Source organism: Macrosteles quadrilineatus, unplaced genomic scaffold (assembly GCF_028750875.1).
Source record: "Macrosteles quadrilineatus isolate MER2022 unplaced genomic scaffold, UCM_ALF_1.0 Scaffold_51__1_contigs__length_872494, whole genome shotgun sequence".
In the NCBI taxonomy this organism is placed as follows: domain Eukaryota; kingdom Metazoa; phylum Arthropoda; class Insecta; order Hemiptera; family Cicadellidae; genus Macrosteles; species Macrosteles quadrilineatus.
Window position 1 is genome coordinate 235,304 of NW_026542644.1, and position 23,367 is coordinate 258,670.

The 23,367-nt window shown below is 37.5% G+C and overlaps 1 protein-coding gene across 1 annotated transcript; it reads right to left on the bottom strand.

The window, feature by feature from the left end:
* Positions 1-163: 163 nt before the first annotated feature.
* On the bottom strand, positions 164-22,462 carry LOC129005995 (lipase 1-like). Its single transcript, XM_054435079.1, has 8 exons — positions 22,347-22,462; positions 21,753-21,951; positions 6,895-7,009; positions 6,224-6,467; positions 5,802-5,960; positions 2,749-2,833; positions 1,504-1,646; positions 164-828 (listed from the first exon to the last, which is right to left on the bottom strand). The coding sequence occupies exons 2-8, from the start codon at positions 21,943-21,945 to the stop codon at positions 661-663; spliced, it is 1,107 nt and encodes a 368-aa protein (XP_054291054.1). The 5' UTR covers positions 21,946-21,951; positions 22,347-22,462; the 3' UTR covers positions 164-660.
* Positions 22,463-23,367: the final 905 nt, after the last annotated feature.

Below are 23,367 nucleotides of genomic sequence, written 5' to 3' on the forward strand. Positions count from 1 at the left end.
GCATACTCAACTTCCTACTGGACTATGAGTATCTGACTTGTTTAAGAGCACTTCAAGCGGTACCTCTTCTGCAACGTTAACATCATCGAATTTACTTAAAATATTGATTTTTTTGTGCAAACACAATCACGGTCAATAAATTGATATAAATAAATAGAATTAATTCAGCCATAAATTTTATTTATTGAATAACATATTAAGTAGATTTTGCTCATAAAAGTAGGACAACAATCTGAGCCTCAACTAGAACTTGTGTCCGTTAATTTACAAACCGAAGAATATTAATTTACAAAAACATTATTGTATGATGGTACATTAAAACTGAAGTAGACTCAAGATTTATACATATCGTGATAAGAAAATTAAGATACTTTACTATACTTTCTAAGCAACATCTTCCTCATTATGTAGTTTGCAAAACATTAAGAATAAGCAACCCATTTCTTTGACACAACCTATTAATTTTAAGATATAAAGAAAAAGAAGAAAAAGCGTACGTAACGAAAATCATTAAAGGCCATACAATAGACCTAAATCCGCTGTGATATTGGACACGAGCCCATTTTCTAAAGCGACCCTGTGTCAGAGAAATCTCTGCAATCGTTAGGTTGGTCGTCAGATGACTGTTGTCGGAGTTGTTGGCTGTTGGATTAGTTTCCGTCAGAACTCTACTGGATGAGAGTAGCGTCTGAAGAGCTTGTCGATCTGATCGTATACCAGCGTTGGCGCGTCTCGTCCCCACAAGAAGTCCAGATGGTTCCACCCCTTAAAGTTGACCAGGTACATTCCTACAGGTTGGGCCAGACCTTTGAACAACTCTTGTACGTCCTGCAACACCCAGAGACGAATTAGACAATGATCACGGAGCACTTGTTAAAACTCTCAAAATTTCTAAAATAAATTTGGCGATGAATGTCGGCATCGGATATGTTTCTTGTAATCAAAAACTTTGACTGACTTCCCTCGGACGTGGTGAGAGATTTGATTGTTTGGTTCTATAAAAAAATTTAAAAAACACATGGAAGAATACATAACAGCAGCTACAGAGCAGGGATTTGTGTAATTCTGTTAACAAATTAATTGATGCCAGTATAAATGGTTATGAGCCTAGTTGAAGCGTACAAGCGAATTACGGATTTATACATGAAACCCTTACAAAAAAAACCGCCCTCGTTTCCAATAGGAAGCAATATGTCATATTCCACGGGTATTCTACTGAATTTATTGTTTCATCTGGTGTTCCGCAAAGTTCTAATTTAAGCCTCCCAATTTTCAAACTGTTATCAATGACATTGTGGGAAGTATACATCATTGTTAAGTAGTTCTCTATGCAGATAATTTGAAATATATACAAAACTGGTGGTATAAGTGTTGCTACTACTTGTGTTATTTTAGGATAAATAAATTAACAGCAAAATAGTAATATTTATTTTTATATAACTACGTTATTATTCTATCTTGGATAGTTATGGGTAAAAATAATTTAACCATGTCCATACTCACAAGCAGGTTGGCAAGGAGATCGTTGTCCCCGCAATGCAGAGATATTGGTACAGTAACTAGCGACAGATTGTACTGTGGTGGATCGGTGGTGTTGTACTTCACAAGGTTTTTGGAACTACCATAGTCGAATTGTTGGAATTTCCCTGTAAACAATTTCTTTGTTTAAATTTCAATTTATGCTTCAGGTCACAGCTAAATCATAAACATCTACCGTGGTCATGGAAAAATTGTGTAGTAACAAAGAAACTACCATTTTCAAAAATTATACAATTATCATTATGTTTTGGGACAAAATCATCAATTTCCAATCGTGTAATTTTGCAGACGCTTTCTGCGATTGTGAAAATGCAAGCTTGGCTCGGTAGAACATAAGCGAGGTCAATAAGTGGCAAGTGGCCACTCCTGACCCATCAACATCACCTGCATTTGTATAGGGAAGTCCTCATTATGAAAATACCCCTCCCCTTTGACTTCTCCTTCTCTGTGTAAGATTCATTCTTCTGGGTCAACAGGGGTTTTTTTGATTGTGTGGACCATCAACTTTTAATCTATAAACTAAGAATAATTGGTGTAAGAGAAAAGGTCTTCTCTCAAATTACTTACAAAACAGGAAACGGCGCACAGTAGTTTACATACATATGTCCAGATGGGATAGTGTTCCATTATGGTGTACCTCCTGGTTCTATTTCAGGGCCATTGTTATTTCTAATTTTTATTAATGACCTAGATCTACATATAACAACCAGTAGTTTATTTTAGTATGCTGATGATACCAATTTCATGGTAAAAAAATATAATTTTCACCAATTTAGTGAAATTTGTGCAGTTTTTTTTCTACACTTGCCCACACTCGCAACACCTATTATTCCACTGTACTGGCTCTGTGTAATTAGTGTCCTTGTAAGTCATTATATTAAATTAATTAAATTAAATTCATTCAAACCCCACCAGGGGGCAACTTTTTGTGTTTTCACACCTTTATGGTATATTAAATTATATTCCATATGGGCGTGAGTAAATTTGCATTCAAAGAGATCAATAATATTAAAGAGTGTTGATTACTTTTTTCTTTACAAATATTTTTTTTAACTATGAATATACTAAAAAATGGTTTAACCCCTAAACTGGTGGGTGAAAAGTTCAGATGGTAGCCAAATGTGGGGCTCAACGAAACAATCTTTAGAAGTAATAAAGAACATTGTTCTTTGTCATATCCAAACTGTTGAAAGTAATTCTAGTACTTACCAGACTTTATTTCTTGAGCATAGTGGACGAGGGTTTTGGTAGAGGTTCCAGCTGGATTGTGCCCCAAAATAAGCGGCAGAAGTTTCTTTAACATAATAAAACATTTTTGAGGACACAATATCTAGAAAATATATACGAGGCTTTTGTAAATGGCCACTTAGACATTCTAACTATTCTTCTACTGTAGGCTACTCATTTTACTCAAGAGGCAATAAATGAAAATACATATTTATACTGAATTTTGAGCAGATCTTGAACAAATTAATTAGTGGTGTTGCTTACAGGCTATATTGGTTAAATGCTTGAAAAGTTTAGCTCGAAGAACTTAGGGAAGGGCGCCAGGGCGGGGTAAATACACACATGTGGTTTATATTACAATGATATTACATTTGTGCGGCACCACAGAAGAAGGTGCGTATTTTTAAGGTTGAAGATGAGTGAAGGATGAATGTTGAATCGATCAACTGGTTAATTTGTTACACAGATCATTTGTTTCTTCAGCCAGGACCATTGATCATAAACCTAGTGATCAAGGACAGATGGGTAAAATTTCAACTGCACGCATGCAGTTTATCGGCTACAGAGTGACGTCACAGAGTAAGGAAGTAAAGCTGCAACCTATCGGCGAACATTACAACTATACTCCATTCCACGTTTACCATTCATTATGGAGCTCCAGGAACCATAAGATATATGGCAGCTTCAACGACACTAGTTTACCTTGGTAATAGCTGTCTGTCAGGGATCAACAAATTTTGTTGACAGGTGTTGCACTCTACGTAATAACCGTGGTCCAAGTGTGAATAGAGATGATTGGTGTCTTGCGGAGGAAGGGAGTAAATTTGTTTTTAATTCAAATCCAAATAGGTAAACCATTAAAAATATTGTTGGATGAAATTTCGGGTCCAAAGAAGACCAAACCAGTTATCTTAAAGGCTTATAATGGAGTTTCCTTCCCGACCAACTAAAACATCGAACCTTTGACACAGTTCTGCATGTAGTTTGCAGGCAAGGTATAAGTTCAATGAATGGAAAGCAGCATGAATGGTATGAGTTCCTTCAGTGGAAAGCATATTAAAAAGAGATAAAATGATCCATCTACAATAAAAAATGTGTGTTTTTCCAATTTACTTTTTTTTTACCGTGTCCTAATTGATATTTATTAATTTAACCAGGTGGTAGGCCTATATAATGGGCATTATATACGAGACTGGTAATGCTATATTATATTTCAATATAAAAACATATTTCTCCTTTTACAATGCAATAGAGTTTGTCAAGTATGGTTGTTATACAATCATATACTACAGTGTGGCCGAAAAGTCCCTTTACACAATTTGTTATTACGTTTTACACTGTTATAAACGGAACGACGGCCAAAACTGACTTGTGTGGGGTAAGGGCGCAGTGGAGGAAGAAAGTGAAACCCCTCCCCCGCCTCCGCCCCGCCACGCGGGCTCAGCCCAAGGACGCCGACGCCCCCTCAGTCTCAGTCCAAATCTGAGTCAGACAACATGGCGGACACCAGTGTGTTTAGTGTCGAGGAGCGTTTGGTCGCTTCTTTGTGGGTGCATGAGTGTCCTCACAACAGAAATACAATGGAGGAAATCATGAATGAATTTGCAGTGCGGTTTGGGAAACCTTCACCGTCCCGGCAAACATTAATATTATTCATTCTGATAGCCCCTGGACTACGAATAATGACTTATATCGGCTTACCTCCGTCAGTAGTCCAAAATTGTGTCTTATTTCAACTAACGTTGTTCAAAGCTTACATGTTTCGTTGCACTGCAACATCGTCGGAGCTTTTTGTCAAAAACATCAAATAATTTAAACATAGAACAAAACACGGAACACGAAACATTTAAACACGAAATAACACGATAGCGCTATCATGACATGGCACGGCAGCGGTTGTAGGTAGACTGGACACGGTAAGTAACTTCCTCTCGTCCTTCTTACATTAATAGCGTGGGATAAGAAGACGTTTGCAACGGGATCCGTTCTCGACGCGCCAAGAAGTCGACGACCGATTACTTGAGTCGAAACCTGCGCTGCTGTGGAAGCTTCCGTTGCACGTTCGCCAATGAAATCCACCAGAAAACGGTCTTCAGAGCTGGGAATTCCACGAACAACAATGCAAGACCACATGCGAAAGGATCTGGATATGAAGTGCTTTCGGCCCCTGTCAGTCAACGAGTTAACAGACAACGACATGGACCTTCGTGTGTAAGCGTGCCAGGTTATGCTTCGACGCTTTCCGAGGCACAGAGACAGGAAAAACGTCATGTTTAGTGACAAATGTGCGATTTACCGCAGTTCTTGCAACCGGAATGTTTATTTCTGGTCGAAAGAAAATCCTCACCTTTATGAGGAAGTTGAAAATAACCCGCCTCATGTGATGCTTTGGGCTGCGATAACTTCAGACCACCTGCTTGGCCCCTATTTTTTCGAGGGCACTGTTAACCAAGACAGCTATCTTCGAATGATAAATGAATGGTTGGTTCCTGAACTAAGAGCACGGAGAATATTGGACACAGTTATTTTGCAGCAGGATGGTTGCAGCACTTTGCGCTGAGTGTTCGCCGCTGCCTGAATGAACTCCTGCCAGACCGATGGATTGGACGAGGGTCTGCGAACTGTCCTTCCCCAATGCCCTGGCCTCCAAGGAGCCCCGACCTGACGACAGCTGACAACGCACTGTGGGGTTTTATCAAGGAAGAGGTGAGGAAACAGCGGTATGTCACAAATGACGAGCTAAGAGAAGGAGAAAGGGCGGCGTTTGGACGAGTCACACCTGAGATGCTGCGACAAATGAGCAAAAGAACATGGCATCGAATCAAGCTGTGCCGAGACCACGGAGGTATGCACACCGACGTTTTGACTAATTTTCTTGTTCACTATTAATTAGTTGTCAATAAATTTGTGATTAAAGAAAATTTGAATGGTTTTACTTAATACCTATAAAACTTATGTTCAGTGTAAAGGGACTTTTCGGCCACCCTGTATATAGTAATTGTATAATCAGTATGTTCTTTTCCCAACTAACTTACCTTCTCAAACTGAGCAGGATCATGTCCGCATATGACGAAAAGCCAGTTCTCACATATCTTCTCTTCAAACTCGAACATTTCACAAGCAGCTTTGAGAATGTCGTCAACAAATTGATTCCTCGGTAGAAATTGCCCGTGGCCAAAGTAATCGTAGATTATCTAAAAAAGATATACAACGTAGAAAAATGCAAAGTATGCATTGTACTGAAATTCAGGTCCTATAACATTTATTATGTAAATATCTCATACTTGCGAAAAGATCGTAAGGTTACCAGTAACTAGTTCAATAAGAATATTTAAGAGAATCATCTACCCCAATTTCTTGGTTGTTGAAATTCAAGGATCTTATTGGCTGAAATTTTGACAAGACATGATTTCTTTCTCAACCGTGAAATAGGGAACTAGTTTCTCAAGAAATTTACCTCAAAGCTATGAGCGAATCTTGAGAGATATCTTATCGGACTTGTAGTATGAAGCATGTAGGCAACAGGGGCCATGGCCGCCATGTACTTTACTTTTCCGTTGTATTCAGGCCGCTTGGAACAGAGAACGAAGAACATGGTTGTTCCCATAGAATGACCAACATAGTAGATTTGTCTGTGACCGGTCACATTCAGAATGTGGTCTATCACAGCTGGCAAGTCGTAGGTGCCCATCTCGTGCCATCTGTACAACAAAAATTAACGTTATAAGGTACATATTTTAGAGGGAAGAGCGCGCTTCCGCCTTCCTGTCGGATCATGGCCGATAACCCCAATTTCCTTCATAGACGTTGAGAAGAACAGGAGTGAAGCAATTGTGTGACATCAGCAAGATCCTGGATCAAGACTCCTACGATACAGAATGGTCTGGAACTGGAGGGGCAGACGAAGCTACGTTTAGCCTAGGAAGATCAACCCCTCTGAGGTTACTGACTGATTCTGTGATACCAAAGTCCACAAATCTAATGTTGTTTTACAGCATTGAAGGAGGTCCAGTCACCATAGCTCTACACCATTTTCCGATAACGCTGAATAAAATATAGGTGTCTAAATAATGGTACTACTACTACAAACAATAAAAATCAATACATAATAATGTTAAATGAACTTACGTCCAGTCCCAGAACCTGGTGTTATCAGGATGTAGGGTTTGGTGTTTCCTTGAGTAGATGTTACCTCTAGCGTTACCCATCCAGACGTCATATCCCTGGTCTGCCAAAACATACCCTGCAAAACCGAAACTTTACTTTACATGTGATTACTAAATCAAACTTATTCATACAATCGGTTCTATAAAATCTTCCGTAAGAGTACTGTGAGAACTACATAGATCGTTGCGTAGTAGATCTAAAAGTAGGATTTGTTTTATTTTTAGCCGTCGGTTAGTGACCAAACACAACAATTCACAATTTATTTCCAAACAACTTTGTAGAGCTTAAAAAAACAAATAACTTGTTGCAGCTAATCTAAGTACTAATTCTAATTAAATAGATAATAAATGTGATATTCGCTTAGTCTGCAGGTTTATTGCAATGGGGGTATTTTTATTTATTTCCGTTAAAAATGGGCATATTGTGTTTCAGTATCTGTTAACAGCAAAAACACAACCAAAAAAATAACTTAAAAAGAATAAGAAATATGTTTGAACAAAGGGGAATTAAAAATTAAATTCCTGACTTTGCTACCAAACTGAATAATTGCTGGTTCAATAGATATTTGTTAATATAATAGTAGAAAGCAAGTTTATTGATCTGTCTAAACAGTGAGTTACTACTGGAAAAATAATAAATTCATTTGAGTTAAGAAAATATTATAATAATACAAAATTAAATTAACCCTTTACAATAAAAATATTAAAATCAAAACTATTCTCTTGCTGAGATATTTAAGTCCAAATTGAAATAGACAGAGAGGAATGATGTGTAGAGATGTACTCACGACCTCGAAGAGAAGAAATTATCGAATGTTCATTAATAGCAAGGAATGGAGATTAACACTTCTTGAGAAAATAAAATATAACACTGTGTGCATCCAAACTTCTGGTGAATGTTCCTCACGGTTAAATAAAACTTCTGTAGAAACAATAGAGTCAATAATTGATGATTTAATATGGGATACTGAGACCCATGGTAAAATAATTAGAGGGATTCAGAGACCCTCATAATGGTTGATTCACATGAAGACTGCATAGTAACTGAGTGAGTTGGAGCAGTGTACAGGAAAAGCCACTGGTCAGTCTATATCATGTCGGCTGGAACTGATAAGCAGGATACGCAGCACATTCCTCTGCATTGTCTGCCTATCTCTCTCTCTCTCTCTCTCTCTCTCTCTCTCTCTCTCTCTCTGTCTGGCTTAATTTAATACAATTTTATTTTATGAACTCACTTAAAATATTATTCTGAATTGAACCAAAAAGTGCAGTGATTTATTTACACACAAAACATTTAAATATCTATTATTTAAATGACAAAACAAGTATTATTTTATGTATTAAACCCATTAAATCAGAATTGATCATGATAGAATAATCTAGGTAAAAGTATTTTATTAGTATCAATCAACTCCAAGTAAACAAAAACAATTAACACATGATAATAAACTAAAATGACAATAGTCAGTAGAGCCAACCATTACATCTCCCTCTTTAAAGGTTGAGTTTCTGGGGAGGTTTTATAAGTCGTCTTGATCGGGTTGTTATGTTAGCAGAAGACATTCCAGAGGTGTTTGGAGGAACCGTTGAAAAGTTTGGCATGTCTTCATGATGATCCATCGGACCTCTTGTTAATGGTTGACTGTTACGGTTATCTGTTGAAAAGTTTGTTAAGCACATACCGTTGTCTTCCTCAGATCGATGATCCTTCTGACTACTTGTTGATGGTTGATGGTTGTGGCAATGATCCTTCTGACTATTTGTTGATGCTTGATGGTTGTGGTAACTTTCCTTTTGAATGTTTGGCATTGGTTGTAAGTGAAACCGGTTTCTTCGAACTATGGTTCCTTTGTCCGTCAGTACTTTATAAGATCGTGGTGAGTTTAACTTTTCTACGACTTTTCCTTCACGTTTCAAATCAGATATCCAAACTTTGGTTCCTGGGTTCATATCTGATAAGGGTCGAGCACCATGTCGTCGATCGTAATTTCGTTTGTAATTTTGTCTATAATGATTCTCCTTCTCTCGGAGATGACTGAAGTCTGGCTTGTTCTCCAGATGACATGGTAAGGTAGGCAAATTGTCCCGTAGTCTGCGTCCGTATAATAACTGTGCTGGACTGTAACCGTTGGCCAGTGGAGAGTTCCTGTAAGACAACAAAGCTAAATATGGATCTCCTTTGTTCTTCTTTAGAACAGCTTTTGCAATTTTTACAGCTGCTTCGGCTGAGCCATTGCTCTGATGAAACTGAGGACTGCTTGTTTTGCATAAAAAGTTGTACTCTTTGGCAAATTTTCTGAATTCTGCACTAGTGATGCCAAACTGCGTTCCACTATCTGAGTATAAAACTTCAGGAATACCGTGGCGAGAAAACGTTGACTTGCATTTCTCAATAACTTCAGATGCAGTGAGCGATTGTAGAGTTGCAATCTCAAAATATCTCGAGAACTGATCTGTTATAACAATGAACCATTTGCCATTAAGCTTGAACAAATCCATTGCTGCCTTTTCCCATGGACGTTTTGGAAACTCGGAAGGAATGAGCGGCTCATTTCGATTTTCTCTGTGTTTAATGCATGTTGGGCATGAAGCTACCATCATATTTATATCTGATGCCATTCCTGGCCACCATAAACTGAATCTAGCCTTTTCTCGACATTTGGTGGCTCCTAGATGACCGACGTGTATTCTATGAAGCATTTCTTGACAAAGACTTGATGGTACTATTATTCTAGAATTGCGTAAAAGTAAGTTGTCCATCAGTGATAGCCTATCTCATCTTTAACCGAGAAGTAGGGGACTAGTTGAGATGGAAGTTGTGATTTTTCTGGCCATCCAGTATGACAGTATACTGCAATCTTTCTGAAGATGGGATCTGCTTGCTGAGCTTCCCGTAACCTGTTTATGTTTTCATCAGTCGTAGGTATGTTTTCAACCACATTTTGAACAAAAGCTTCAATTTCTTCTTCCATGTCATATGTTTCCTTGCTTGGAATGGGGCATCTTGAAAGACAGTCTGCTGGTGCAAGGTGTTTTCCAGGCGTATATGTCACTGAATATGAGTATCTCATCATGCGAAGCCTCATTCGCTGTAAGCGAGGTGTAATGTCATCCAAATTCTTAGATGATAAGATTTTTACAAGTGGCTTGTGATCCGTTTCAATTACAATCTCTCGACCAATTATATAGTCTCTGAGCTTGTCACAAGCCCATGTGATTGCCAGGGCTTCACGTTCAATATTTGAATATGATTTTTCAGCTTCTGTAAGTGACCTTGAAATGTAAGAAACAGGTCTGAATTTACCATCATGATGTTTCTGAAGAAGCAATCCGCCGAGACCATAAGAAGAAGCGTCTGCTGACACAAGAGTTGGTAAGCGAGGGTCGTAAAATGCTAGTTGGGGTGCTGAGGTCAGAAGTTTTTTTATACTTTCAAACGCATGCTGTTGTTGTTCTCCCCAAAACCATCAGATCATGGAAATAGGATGAGTTTGTCGAAACACATTCTTATTAAGCATAGTAAGGTCCACACATATTCGAACCTGAGTTCTATCTTTCTTAGGCACCACGACCATAGGTGCGCACCAAGAAGTAGCGTGATCAACGGGTGTTATAACGTCCATATTCACCATATTTTCAATCTCCTTCTTTGTTTTTTCCCAAAGAGGTACTGGAATCCGTCGAGGAACTGATATCGCATAAGGTTTTGCATCATTTTTAAGTTCAATTTCGTAGCTCCCCTTCATTTTTCCTAGACCACTGAAAAGGTCAGGAAAGTTTTTGATCCAATCATTAGCAGATTTGTTGAAATTAGTTTTCGATACCTCACGAATAACCGGTATTATTTTTAGTTTTTCTATTGCTGGTTTGCCAAGTAGTGGTGTTGTGCATTTGTCAGCCACATACATTTTTTCCATACACGATTGTCCTTTGTAAGAGAGTTTTGCAGTGATTGTGCCAAGAACAGAAAGAGGCGATCCTCCAGCCGCACTTAAAGTTCTCTGGGTAGGCTGGACTGCAATTTTTTTGCTTAGCTTTATGTTGGATGGTATTACTGTCACGTCAGCTCCTGTGTCGATTTTGAACTTGACAGTGTCTTCATTAAGTCTTACATTTATTGTCCAGGGATCATTTTTTGTTTTACTAGAATACACACACCCAATGAATTTTTTCGATGGGTCTGGTTCATTAGCGATTTGGGTAAAGTCATCTGAACGATCCAAGTCTATTTCTCGAACATTGTTTTGAAGACAACAGTGTGAAAAGTGGCCATTTCGCTTGCACCTAGAACATTTGCGATCTTTTGCTGGACACAGACCTCTTCGATGAGAAGGGGTTGAACCACACCAAATACAAGAGTTGGGATAGCTCTTGACATTTGAGCTTGAATACGTTAATCTCCCTTGATCCCTATTTTCTCTTTTGGATGAATGTATTGCATTATCATATCTAGCACGTTGATTTTTATTTACAGCTTCGATTGATGGGAGGGTCAATTCTTCTTTTTGTCGTTTCAATTCTTCTGATTTGCGAAGTGAAGTTATTGCAGATTCCAATGTAACTTTATTTTCTAATTGTAGTTTATCACTCAAATCTTGATCACGCATACCAATAATAATGACCATTAATAACATTTCATCTTCAAGCGTTCCCCATTCACAGGTACGAGCAAGAGAATATAAATCTGTCACAAAATCTTCTGCAGTTTCTGTTAGTCCTTGTTTTCTACGTAGAAATTTGGCTCTTTCATAAATAATATTCTTCTTTGGATTGAAGTGCCCATCAAATTTGTCCATGACTGTTTTATACTTTGTTTCTTCGTTGGTCATTTTGAAGGATGAGAATATTTCTTCTGATTTTGGGCCCATTGCATATATGAGTGTACTCACTTGTTTTTCTTCAGATGATTAATCCAAATCACTAATTGTTCTAAATCTTTCGAAACGTTTTTTCCATGGTGACCATTCCGCTGGTTGGAAGGAAAAAGGTTCAGGCATTCTTACTTGTGTATGAGCCATGATAAACTTTTTTGATAATGGTAGATACCACAAAAGTTGTTGATATGTTTGTATAGGTAAAAAAGTTAAATTTCAGTGTCAGTATATTAATTTCCAAACTATGCAAATACCGACTGCGCCATGTATTAAACCCATTAAATCAGAATTGATCATGATAGAATAATCTAGGTAAAAGTATTTTATTAGTATCAATCAACTCCAAGTAAACAAAAACAATTAACACATGATAATAAACTAAAATGACAATAGTCAGTAGAGCCAACCATTACATTTTATTTAAAATAAATTTAAGTTTAGACCTAATTTGAGAATGCTCAAACATACCGCCCACCGAAATTTCAAAGGAAATTTCTAGCATCTTACTTAAAAGGGTCAGAATTGATTGAAAGAAGAGGTACCAATTTCACAGCTGGACGTTGGAATTCAGAGTCACTGGTCTTGACAGTCATCACTCGAACAATTCCATCACTGCCTGGGTGAGTCTTGATGATTCTTCCAAGAGGCCACTGCAAGATAGGTACATTTTGATCCTTATGAAGAACCAAGTCTCCGATTTTAGGGTTTGTAGAAGATCTTGTCCATTTTCCTCTCGCTTGCAGGATGTTCAAGTATTCCACTCGCCACCTCTTCCAAAAATGTTGAACCATCTTGTGGACTAGTTGCCATCTTGTAAGGACGTTTTCTCGAAGATCAAGAAGAGAAGGTTTGGGAGGAGCAACAAGAGGACATCCAACAAGAAAGTGTCCTGGAGAAAGAAAATTAGTTTCTTCTGGACTAGCTGACAAAGGACAAAGTGGTCTTGAATTCAGAACTGCTTCTACTTGGGTGAGCAAGGTTGACCACTCTTCATAAGTCAAAGCAGTTTCTCCAGCTATCTTCCTCAAATGTGTCTTTGTTGATTTAACTGCCGACTCCCACAGTCCACCAAAGTGTGGGGAGTAGGGAGGATTGAAATTCCATTTTACATCCAGTTTAGTAGTTTGCTGTAGAATTTCTTCTTGTGTAGTCTGATTGGAATACCATATTCCTAACTCTCGAAGACGATTAGCTGCTCCTCTGAAGTTGGTTCCACAGTCGGAATACACTTGTTCAGGAAGACCTCTTCTAGAAATAAAACGTCTGAAAGCAGCCATAAAGGCATCTGTTGAGAGTGCGGTTATCAGCTCTAAATGCAAAGCTTTAGTAGCCATGCAGACAAAAACACAGATGTAAGTCTTGGCAGTGGTTGCTTTTCTTCTTAACGACTCTCTCATAGTCAAAGGTCCAGCAAAGTCAACACCAACATGTAAAAATGCTCGGCTTACATTCACTCGTGGCGAAGGAAGATCAGCCATCATCGGGGAAAAGGTTTCAGCCTTTAGCTTGAAGCACCTTAGACATTTGAAGGTTCGCTGACGGACAATATTTCTCAGTGATGGTATCCAAAATCGTAATTGAATCAGAGCTTGAAGCAAGTTGGGTCCTGGGTGTAGGTAGATTTTATGGTAATAATCTACCAACAATAAGGTAAAATGACACTTTGGCAGAAGGATTGGGTGTCTTTGATCTTCTGGGATAGCTGCATTATTTAGCCTACCGCCCACCCTGAGTATCCCTAGTTTGTCAAAGAAAGGGGTAAGTTTATGAAACTTATTGAGGACAGCAGTTGCACATCTTCTGTCGCCATCAATAGAGAAAAAGTGTGATTGAATTTTCTTGATGCAGGATAGGAAGGACTCTTGAATTTCCTTAGGCTGAAGGGGTCCTTTAAGATGACTAGTACTGTGTAGTTTAGCTTGACAATTGTAGATAAATCTTCTGATCCAAGATATTACACGTAAAAGTTTGTAGTATGAAGAATAGTTTTCCATCATCTTGATAAGCTCTGGCTCAGTACTATTTGAGACAAGCACTTGTGGTTCAGCTTTCACTTCAGGTAGGGGCTGCTGCTGGAACTGTACTGTAGACTCTGGCCATTTATCTTCAGGCATATTCATCCACTTAGGGCCATGCCACCATAGATCACAGTTAGTTAGTTTATCTGGTAAAAGTCCTCTAGAACCATTGTCACTAGGATTTTCCTCTGATTTAATATGTCTCCACGATGAAACAGGTGTATGTTCCAAGATATGTGCAACCCTGTTTGCTACAAAAACTTTAAGTTTGTAAGTTGGTGTATTCAGCCATCCTAAGACAATTGAAGAATCAGTGAAGAAAATAGGCTTCTGAAACTGATTACTGGTGAATTGGCTGAGGGTTTCCATAACAGAGTGGAACATTGTTGCAAGCAGGTAGGCTCCACACAACTCTAAGCGTGGGATAGACAGTGTCTTGATTGGTGCTAACTTAGTTTTGGCTGTTAGAAGGTTTGTAGTTATTTTGTCACTAATAACTCTCAGATACAGTGCAGCACAATATCCTTTTTCGGAAGCATCAGCAAATCCTACTATTTGCAATTTGTATGGTTTGTCAGATGTTACAAATCTTGGAATACTAAGATGTTGCAGTTTCTCTAGCTGAGTAGTCAAGTCATTCCACAGATTCTTCAAGTTAGTTGGGATTTCAGAATCCCAGTCAAGCTTCAATTTCCATAGGCTTTGTATTATGCACTTTGCAATCATTATCACAGGAGAAACGAATCCTAGCCCTCCGAGTGTCCATAGTTTAGGCCTTAATGTCCACCTATTTTTGGCCCCTTTGCAAGGTTTTATTAAAACGGATCTGAGAAGCTTAAAACAATGTTAATTCTAATGTTCTATATACCATTTTGTTTGGAAAATCATGGGCTTCAATATTATATATAAAACATAAGGAACATTTTTTCAAAAAAAAAATTTTTAGGTAAAAAAAAATATAATTTCGAAAATTTTCAAAAAAAAAATAAGTTCGCGCTCAATGAAATTGTATAAATTATAGGCCTATAAATATTTGAAAATAGCCACTTTGTTCTAAATTTAATGAGGATTACAAATATATAATCATATAGCGAGGTAAGTTATCAAATAAATAAGTTATGAGCGAAAAACGGATTTCAGTACATAGCGTTTAGCTAAGAATGCATAGCCTAACCATAGCTAGGAATCTGGCTGATAATTTACATCAATATCACTACCTACTTCTTCAGGATCATCAACCAGCACTTCAAAACCACTTAAATCTTCTTATAATGCACCACGTATATCACTACTTTTGATTTTTAACACTAAAACAATGATAAACGTAATAAAACACATCAGTCATCGGTCCGGGGGAACCTAGCTGTTTACAAATACACGCACGTCAGCTGTCTGCTACAATATTTTCGGAACTAAAATGAATAGCGCTTAGAGACAGACCTCTGGAGAAAGCTTAGAATATTACGGAAAGAACGATACCTAACTCGATCCAGTTCAATCCGATTCAGTCAGTCATAGAGCCTTCGCCGTAAACGATGTTTGTGCGTCATAAAAGTGACGCGTGACCCTACACAAAGTGTGTTGTGCGTCATTTTTATGACGCGTGACACTCGGAGGGCTAGAGGATCAAAAATCTTTGCCACAGCTGATAGGATGGCCCTTTTAGTAAACACAGGGGTAAATTGTTCAATCTGGTATGCAAACGTGTCGCTTGAAGGGTTCCATTGAAGTCCTAGGATCTTGACATTTGAATCTTCACTAGATGAGAGGTTGATCTGTGTGATATGTTTTGAAGGATTGATTCCATTTAAAATTTCCTGAGAGTTACTGGCCCATTTACTTAGACCAAAATGACCTTTGAGTAAAAGATTGATTACTTCATCCTTGAGTTTCAAGGCTTCATCAACAGTAGAAGCACCAGTGACAAGATCGTCGACATACATGTCTTGAAGAATAGCCTTTGCTGCATGTGGATAGTCAGTCCCTTCATCGGTTGCTAGCTGTTTCATGACTCTCAAGGCTAAAAAAGGTGCAGAGGTAGTACCATACGTTACTGTATTCAGTTCATATTTCTGAATAGCTTCAGAAGGATCAAATCTCCAGAAAATGTGTTGATATACCCTATCAGAGGGATGAACTAAAATCTGCCTGTACATTTTTATTATATCAGCCACAAAAACTACTGGATACATCCTAAATCTTGTCAAGATACCTTTGATATCTTGCTGTAACTTTGGGCCTATCATAAGATGGTTGTTTAGAGACGTGTTAGAGTCAGTAAGGGAAGAAGCATCAAATACTACTCTGAGCTTAATCTGTGAGCGATCTTCTTTAGTAACAGAATGGTGCGGGATCACATATTTTGAAGTAGATGATGTGGGGCTCATGTGTTCCAGTTCAAGGTATTCTTTCATGAAATTGCAGTATTCAGACTTAAGTAGAGAATTCTTTGTCAGTTTTGTTTCTAGACTGTATAGTCTTTTCAGAGAATTTCTTTCAGAGTCACCAAGATGCTTTGGCTCACTTTTAAACGGTAGGCGAACAACGTACTGGCCGCTCTCAAGTCTGTAGTGAGTCTCCGTAAAATGCTTTTCACAAGCTAAATCTTCTGGGTTTTCTTGGACTGGGATAGAAGCAGGTTCCTCGAGTTCCCAAAATCGTTGCAGCTGATTATGAATGTCATCTTTATCATAAGCAAGGGTGAAGAAAGAAGCATTCATACTAGCGGATGATTGACAGTCAAGAACTCTCCCAATAGCAATGTAGCCAAAGACTGATGCAAACAGCTTGGGTTGGTTTTCATGAAGAGTAATCGAAGATCCAAGCCAAACATCTGGAAACAAGTCAGAGCCCAATAAAAACTCAATAGGTCCAGGTTCCCAAAACTTAGGGTCTGCTAGTTCAAATTTGGTATATTCCGACCATAAGTTAGAAGGCATAGTGAAGTTGGGTAGGTATGAAGTACGGTAATATTGTTGATCACAACAGCTTCTGTTTTGAGGATAGGGGTTTCCTGATTTTTTGGCTTCAGATGACAAAGTGCCTTGCCTTTTGCACCATCAAATATGGTCTGGCCAATAGCCGATATCTTCTTTGGATATGGAGTTGTCGATAAACCAAGTTTGGTGAGGCATTTGTGAGTTATGAAGGAATGTTGACTTCCTGAGTCTATCACTAGACGTATGGGTTGAAATCTTCCTGAAGCATCTTTTATCTCAGCAACTACAGTACCCAGCAATATGTTGCTATGTTGAGGAAGAGTTGTGGTCAAAGACGAAGTTGGTGCAATAGTAGCATTATCTTTCGGTTCTTCATCAGCTGAGGTTGGAATATGTAGTAACGAGTGGTGTCTCTTCTTGCAAAATTTACAAGTCCACTTTGAGTTACACTTTCCTATAGTGTGGTTGGCATACAAGCAATTTTTACATCCATGCCAATTTCTTAACATCTTGTGTCGCTCATCAACTGTTGCATTCATAAAATCTTTACATCTCCCGAGTGTATGACTACCACTGTTGCATAGAAAGCATGTGAAACCTTTATTGTTATCTTTCGATTGCATGTTATTTCCTGGTGAGTTAGCCAGGAGTGTAGCTCGCATACCACGGCTAGAAGATCTAGTATTATATCCTTTAATAGCGCCACTAGGCTTCGCAGAGTTATTGTCAAGTGAGGATTGATGAGAATTTCCAAGGGCGAGCTGTAATGCTAGGCATCGTTCCCGTAGAAACTTCGTAAGATCATCAAAGACAGGAAAATCTTTATCTTTGTGTTGAAGTTCAAACTGTTCTCTGGTCGCAGAATCTAATAATCGAACAGCAATATGAAACAATACAAAATCTGCTTCATTTGGAATTTTTAGCAGTTTAAATGCTGCAATATTGTCTGAAACTTGTGATACAAAGTTCTGTAGAGAATCAATGGTAGGTTTGCCTTGCTGTGGCTTAAACTGGATGAGCTGATTTAAATAGTTAGAGGCTAGCATACGTTTATTATTAAACGTGTCGTTCAATGCCTTCCATGCCAAGTCATAATTGTCTTCTATTAATGGCAAGTTACTTATAACTGCAGAAGCTGTGCCTACAAGTGAGGACACCAGGTAATGGAATTTCTCCATTTTAGTCAACAAAGCATCATTATGAATAATTGATAAGAATGCATCACGGAATTTAGGCAAGTTTGTAATTTGTCCATTGAAGTGGGGCAGATTGATCCGAGGTAAAATTTTATTTGATCTGTTTTCAGATGATATAACTGATTCATTAGGATTAATGCTTTGGCGTGAGGGAGGTGATGTTGTCTGAACAAGAGCCATAAGTGCCTCATAGCTTGTGTGTGCCTCGTAGTAATAACGTTTGGCCTTAGTTTGCATAGTCAGATCTGCTTCGACAGGAAATTCTGAGACTTTTCCTTCATCTTCATGTAGGTCAATAAGTTCATCCCAAAGAGTTTCAAATTTGGAAAAATATTTCTCTAACACCTTAAACATACCCTTGAATAAGTTCACTTGAGCAGGATCTTTGAGAGCTGCCCTACCCTTCTCATTAATAGTTTGGACTTCCTTAGCACTATCTGATCATTTTCTTTTCAAGGCAGAAACCTTGCGCTTAAAATCTTCTGCATTCATTTTCCCCCTCAGAAATTGAATACCAAGAGAAAATTTAAATAATCAAAGGCATAAATGTTTGAGCAATCTTTACAAAAGTATGGACATGACAAGTGTTATATACTTCAAGATAGTAAAAAATCAACAAAGAACACCACTAATTCAGAATGAAAGTAGATAAAAAAATTCACACCATGATTTGCAAAATGATTCAATAAGCTTGTATATAATATTACAGCAGCACATAGAACAAGATTGTAGAATATAAATCAGCAATATTTATTTGTGTTAAAAACTATTCAGCAGAAGAAAATATTTTCAGATTAAATTCTCAAAACAACCCTAATAACTCTTAAAAATATTAATAAACCACAAATCCAATACTGGAGAAATGTATGAGCGTTTTACAATTAAATATCTAATTTAATCTAAGACCAAATGAATACCAAATATTTTATATGATAACTACCTTTAAACAAACAAATTCTCAACTGTAATCTACAATAACCTTCAAATACAATTAACCTTACTTTATATCCTTTAATATGTTTCTCAAAAGTATATTTTAATTTACATTTTTTTTTTATTTATTAACAAATGACTAAGTGAATCCGGCTCGAAGGACCAATATGTTTGAACAAAGGGGAATTAAAAATTAAATTCCTGACTTTGCTACCAAACTGAATAATTGCTGGTTCAATAGATATTTGTTAATATAATAGTAGAAAGCAAGTTTATTGATCTGTCTAAACAGTGAGTTACTACTGGAAAAATAATAAATTCATTTGAGTTAAGAAAATATTATAATAATACAAAATTAAATTAACCCTTTACAATAAAAATATTAAAATCAAAACTATTCTCTTGCTGAGATATTTAAGTCCAAATTGAAATAGACAGAGAGGAATGATGTGTAGAGATGTACTCACGACCTCGAAGAGAAGAAATTATCGAATGTTCATTAATAGCAAGGAATGGAGATTAACACTTCTTGAGAAAATAAAATATAACACTGTGTGCATCCAAACTTCTGGTGAATGTTCCTCACGGTTAAATAAAACTTCTGTAGAAACAATAGAGTCAATAATTGATGATTTAATATGGGATACTGAGACCCATGGTAAAATAATTAGAGGGATTCAGAGACCCTCATAATGTTTGATTCACATGAAGACTGCATAGTAACTGAGTGAGTTGGAGCAGTGTACAGGAAAAGCCACTGGTCAGTCTATATCATGTCGGCTGGAACTGATAAGCAGGATACGCAGCACATTCCTCTGCATTGTCTGCCTATCTCTCTCTCTCTCTCTCTCTCTCTCTCTGTCTGGCTTAACTTAATACAATTTTATTTTATGAACTCACTTAAAATATTATTCTGAATTGAACCAAAAAGTGCAGTGATTTATTTACACACAAAACATTTAAATATCTATTATTTAAATGACAAAACAAGTATTATTTTATTTAAAATAAATTTAAGTTTAGACCTAATTTGAGAATGCTCAAACAAATAATTTTACAATTTTTGATAATTTTTTCAGTAGCAGTACCCTTAATTTGAGTTACTTTGTGTGACCATTTTTAATAATCGTAATTTGTTTACAGGTAAATTGGCATTTCAAAATCTGGGACTAAAAATTGAGAAATACTTTGCATAATAAATTGACCCTGAAGCCATAAAAGTGTCTAAGGCATATCATGGGGAGGAGGTAGAGCAGTTAGAAGAGATTACATCAAATACACGCCAATCCATTTAATCATTGGTGGATACCCCTGCAATTACCTCAGCAGGGCAAATCCCGCCAGAACAGGACTCTCAGGTACAATAATCTATTTGTACTAGTTCTCATGTGAGGTAGAGAAGATAGGGGACGTCAAAGAGATTACATCAACAACCCTGGCAAAATGCCTGCCAGCATAGTTGAAAACCCAACCAACACAGTCCTTAACAAGGTAACCGTTACTGGAACCAAGGTGAAGGTTTTTTTTCACATTTTTGACTGGCTAGGATATTTTAGAAATAAAAATGGAAGACAATTAAAGGGATCACAAAGTTCAGTCATTTTCATTTCAACTGCAATGAAAAAGGTGTAGCTAATGTAAAAGTTGGATTAGGCGACCCTGATGAAAAACACCTAATCACTTTTGACGTAGAACCTCCCACTGATTTACCCCAAGAAATTAAACCGGTGGGGCTGACTATTTAAAGAAAAAGTGTTTATACCAGAAAATCAGAGAGTACACTCAAAAAGACATGCATGACTTGCCCCTTTACAATAAAAATATTAAAATCAAAACTATTCTCTTGCTGAGATATTTAACCTGATCCAGGACCAGAACCTGAAAAAGAACAGGATCTTCAAGAGGAACTTGTCGACAAGGTGAACGTCGCTGGTCCAAGTCAAGTTAGTTTGTCTTTTGATACAAGTTTGTTTTTCTTTCAATAATAAAAGGAATGTTTACATCTTTTTAGTTAGTTTTCCTTATGTCCGTTGGGTCAAAATAGGTTCATCAAGTCATTTTGTACACAACCGTGTACATTACATATATACTAGTGGTCACCTCGTGGTCGAAAACTCAACCAAAAATATGTATTGTGCAAACTTCTCTATTTTCACCCCACGCTGTAAATAAAACATGTGATTGGAATTTCTTCCATTTGTTTTGATTTTCTGTTACTATTTCGTTGCTATTTCGTCATCAGCATGGCAACCCATAAGGCTCATGTTAATTTTTGTTAAATTTTAAATTCAATTTTGTGCTTATTTTTTGAGCCAATTTTATTTTATACAGGGATTCTACACATCTACAGGCAACTATCTTTCAAACGGTATGCGTAGATTTTCCCTGCGATGCACACGAGCTGAGAAAAAAGGTTTCAAAGCAACATGCTTGCCTATCATTATGTAGATATGTACATAGTAAAAAAAATTACATTAACTAAATACATTAACTTTTTATTAGCTGGGACCGAAAGGTTTTTGCGACGTTCTACAAGCAGAACAAATATGTACGTGCAATGGTTTGTAAACTGCTCAAACGACAACCTTTAATTTTGGTGAAAGATTTTGTACTCTCTAAGAGTATGTGAATTACAATTCCCTTCTGATTCATTTACAAAAGACAAAAAATCCCCTTAAAAAATATACTAAGACATAGAAAAATATATAAGACTGAGAATATAGAGTAAGACTGAAAATGTTATTTGTCATTATATTGAAATAAAAAACTCAACTAGCTCTTCTGTTAATAAGAATTTCGATTCATCAAACATTTCAAGCACTGAATTCAAGTATGGTTTACTATAACATATGACTCCAACCTAGAGCTTTTCCGGGACCAGCGATGAGCCAGTCAGCGGAGCTGTCTAGCAAGCCGTGCTGAAGCAGGACGGGTGTCAATGAAGCGTTCTTTTTGCTGACCCGACCACCTGGTAGTCTGTGGACACTCAGTACGAAACCGTCCTGAGTAATAACCTCGTGAGTTTCACATAGGTAGCCGTGGTTGTGAGCCATCTCGGGCTGCAACAAAACATTTGTGTCACTTAATAGCCAAGGCAATCCAGACCTTTGTGCATATGACGCTATGCTTTAGCTAGGAACCGTTTACACATTAATTTGGGCTAGACCAGAGGTTTGCAGCAGTATCAACGAGTTAAAAGTCATTGATTGGTAGGATTGAACACGCGACCTTGTAGACTTGAGCTTTATCATCAGGCCATCAGCAACTCGTAGGCGTGAGGATGGGTCGGATTAAGAGCTAAACTATTAGTGAAGTTACTACAGCAACCAAGTTTTACTGTGTTAGCATTTTACACCAAGTATTGTAACGGGCCTATTTGGGTGGTATTGTAACCAACCTAATTTACTAAAGAAGACCTCAGTTTACCTGGTGTTGGTAGAGGGAAGAAACGAACCTATTTTTTATTATGACAGTAAATTACTACCGCAGGGCTGCCTTCTAAAGTTAAACAGCCAGACGTCAGATGTTGTGGAGACCTAGTCGCGACACTAACGTAACCGTCGTGACCATTACCTCAACGCCATAAAATAATCTCAAAACGTAACCAAAGTGACAGATACATATATATATATATATTATGTAAGTATGGTTAATCTATGGCCTAGGCCTCAATGGAACTGTAAATGTACTAGTCTTTGTATGCGATGTCAGAAACGGAAGTTGAATTAGATTGGTCAATAATAAAGATGTTGTTCGTCATTTTATCATGTGTCTTGTCTTTCTTATAAATCCTAATGCATCTCGCTGTCCAATATATCATTGGCGACGAGCAAAATAACAAATAATAACTTAAATGTCTATTTTTTTATCTAGTGAAGAATGTCTAAAGCACCAGCGTTTGATCCAGGACTTGAAGATTTTAGTCAGTACATCGAGAGGTTAGAATTCTTCTTCAGTATTGAGAAGATAGACGATGATAGTTTGAAGAAAAGTCATTTATGTGTGTACCTAAGTCCAACTATTTATTCAGACTTAAAGTGTCTCCTTGCTCCAGTTGAATTTTCGAAAGCCACTTATAAACAGTGTGCAGAGTCTCTGAAGTCTAAGTATGCTAAGGTTAAGAAGACGATAGTGGAGAGGTATGCTTTTCATAATCTAAAGCAGCATGTTGGTGAGTCCATAACTGATTACATTACTGAGATCAAAACTTTAGCCAATCATTGTAAGATCGGCTCATTCTTTGATCAAGCTTTACGGGATCGTCTAGTGTGGCTTGTCGAATACGTCAATGGTTAGTAGGCTTCTGGCAGAAGAAGATAAGTTAGAGGAACATGCAGATCCCATGTCAATCTTCCTCTTACTGTATATGAAAATGTTTGATCAATTAAAGAGGAACGTGCAGACACCATACTCATTCTTCTTCTTATATGAAAATGTGACATCTATGAAGAAGGAACGTGCAGACACCATATGTC

What these genes read in the sequence shown, in the direction of transcription:
- LOC129005995 (XM_054435079.1), bottom strand. Translation starts at nt 21,945, where the DNA reads ATGGCTCACAACCACGGCTACCTATGTGAAACTCACGAGGTTATTACT. An exon ending in TGGTCCCGGAAAAGCTCTAG is followed by an intron (nt 7,010 to 21,752) that starts GTTGGAGTCATA and finishes TCGGTTTTGCAG; the next exon opens with GGTATGTTTTGGCAGACCAG. An exon ending in TGCTCAAGAAATAAAGTCTG is followed by an intron (nt 1,647 to 2,748) that starts GTAAGTACTAGA and finishes AATTGTTTACAG; the next exon opens with GGAAATTCCAACAATTCGAC.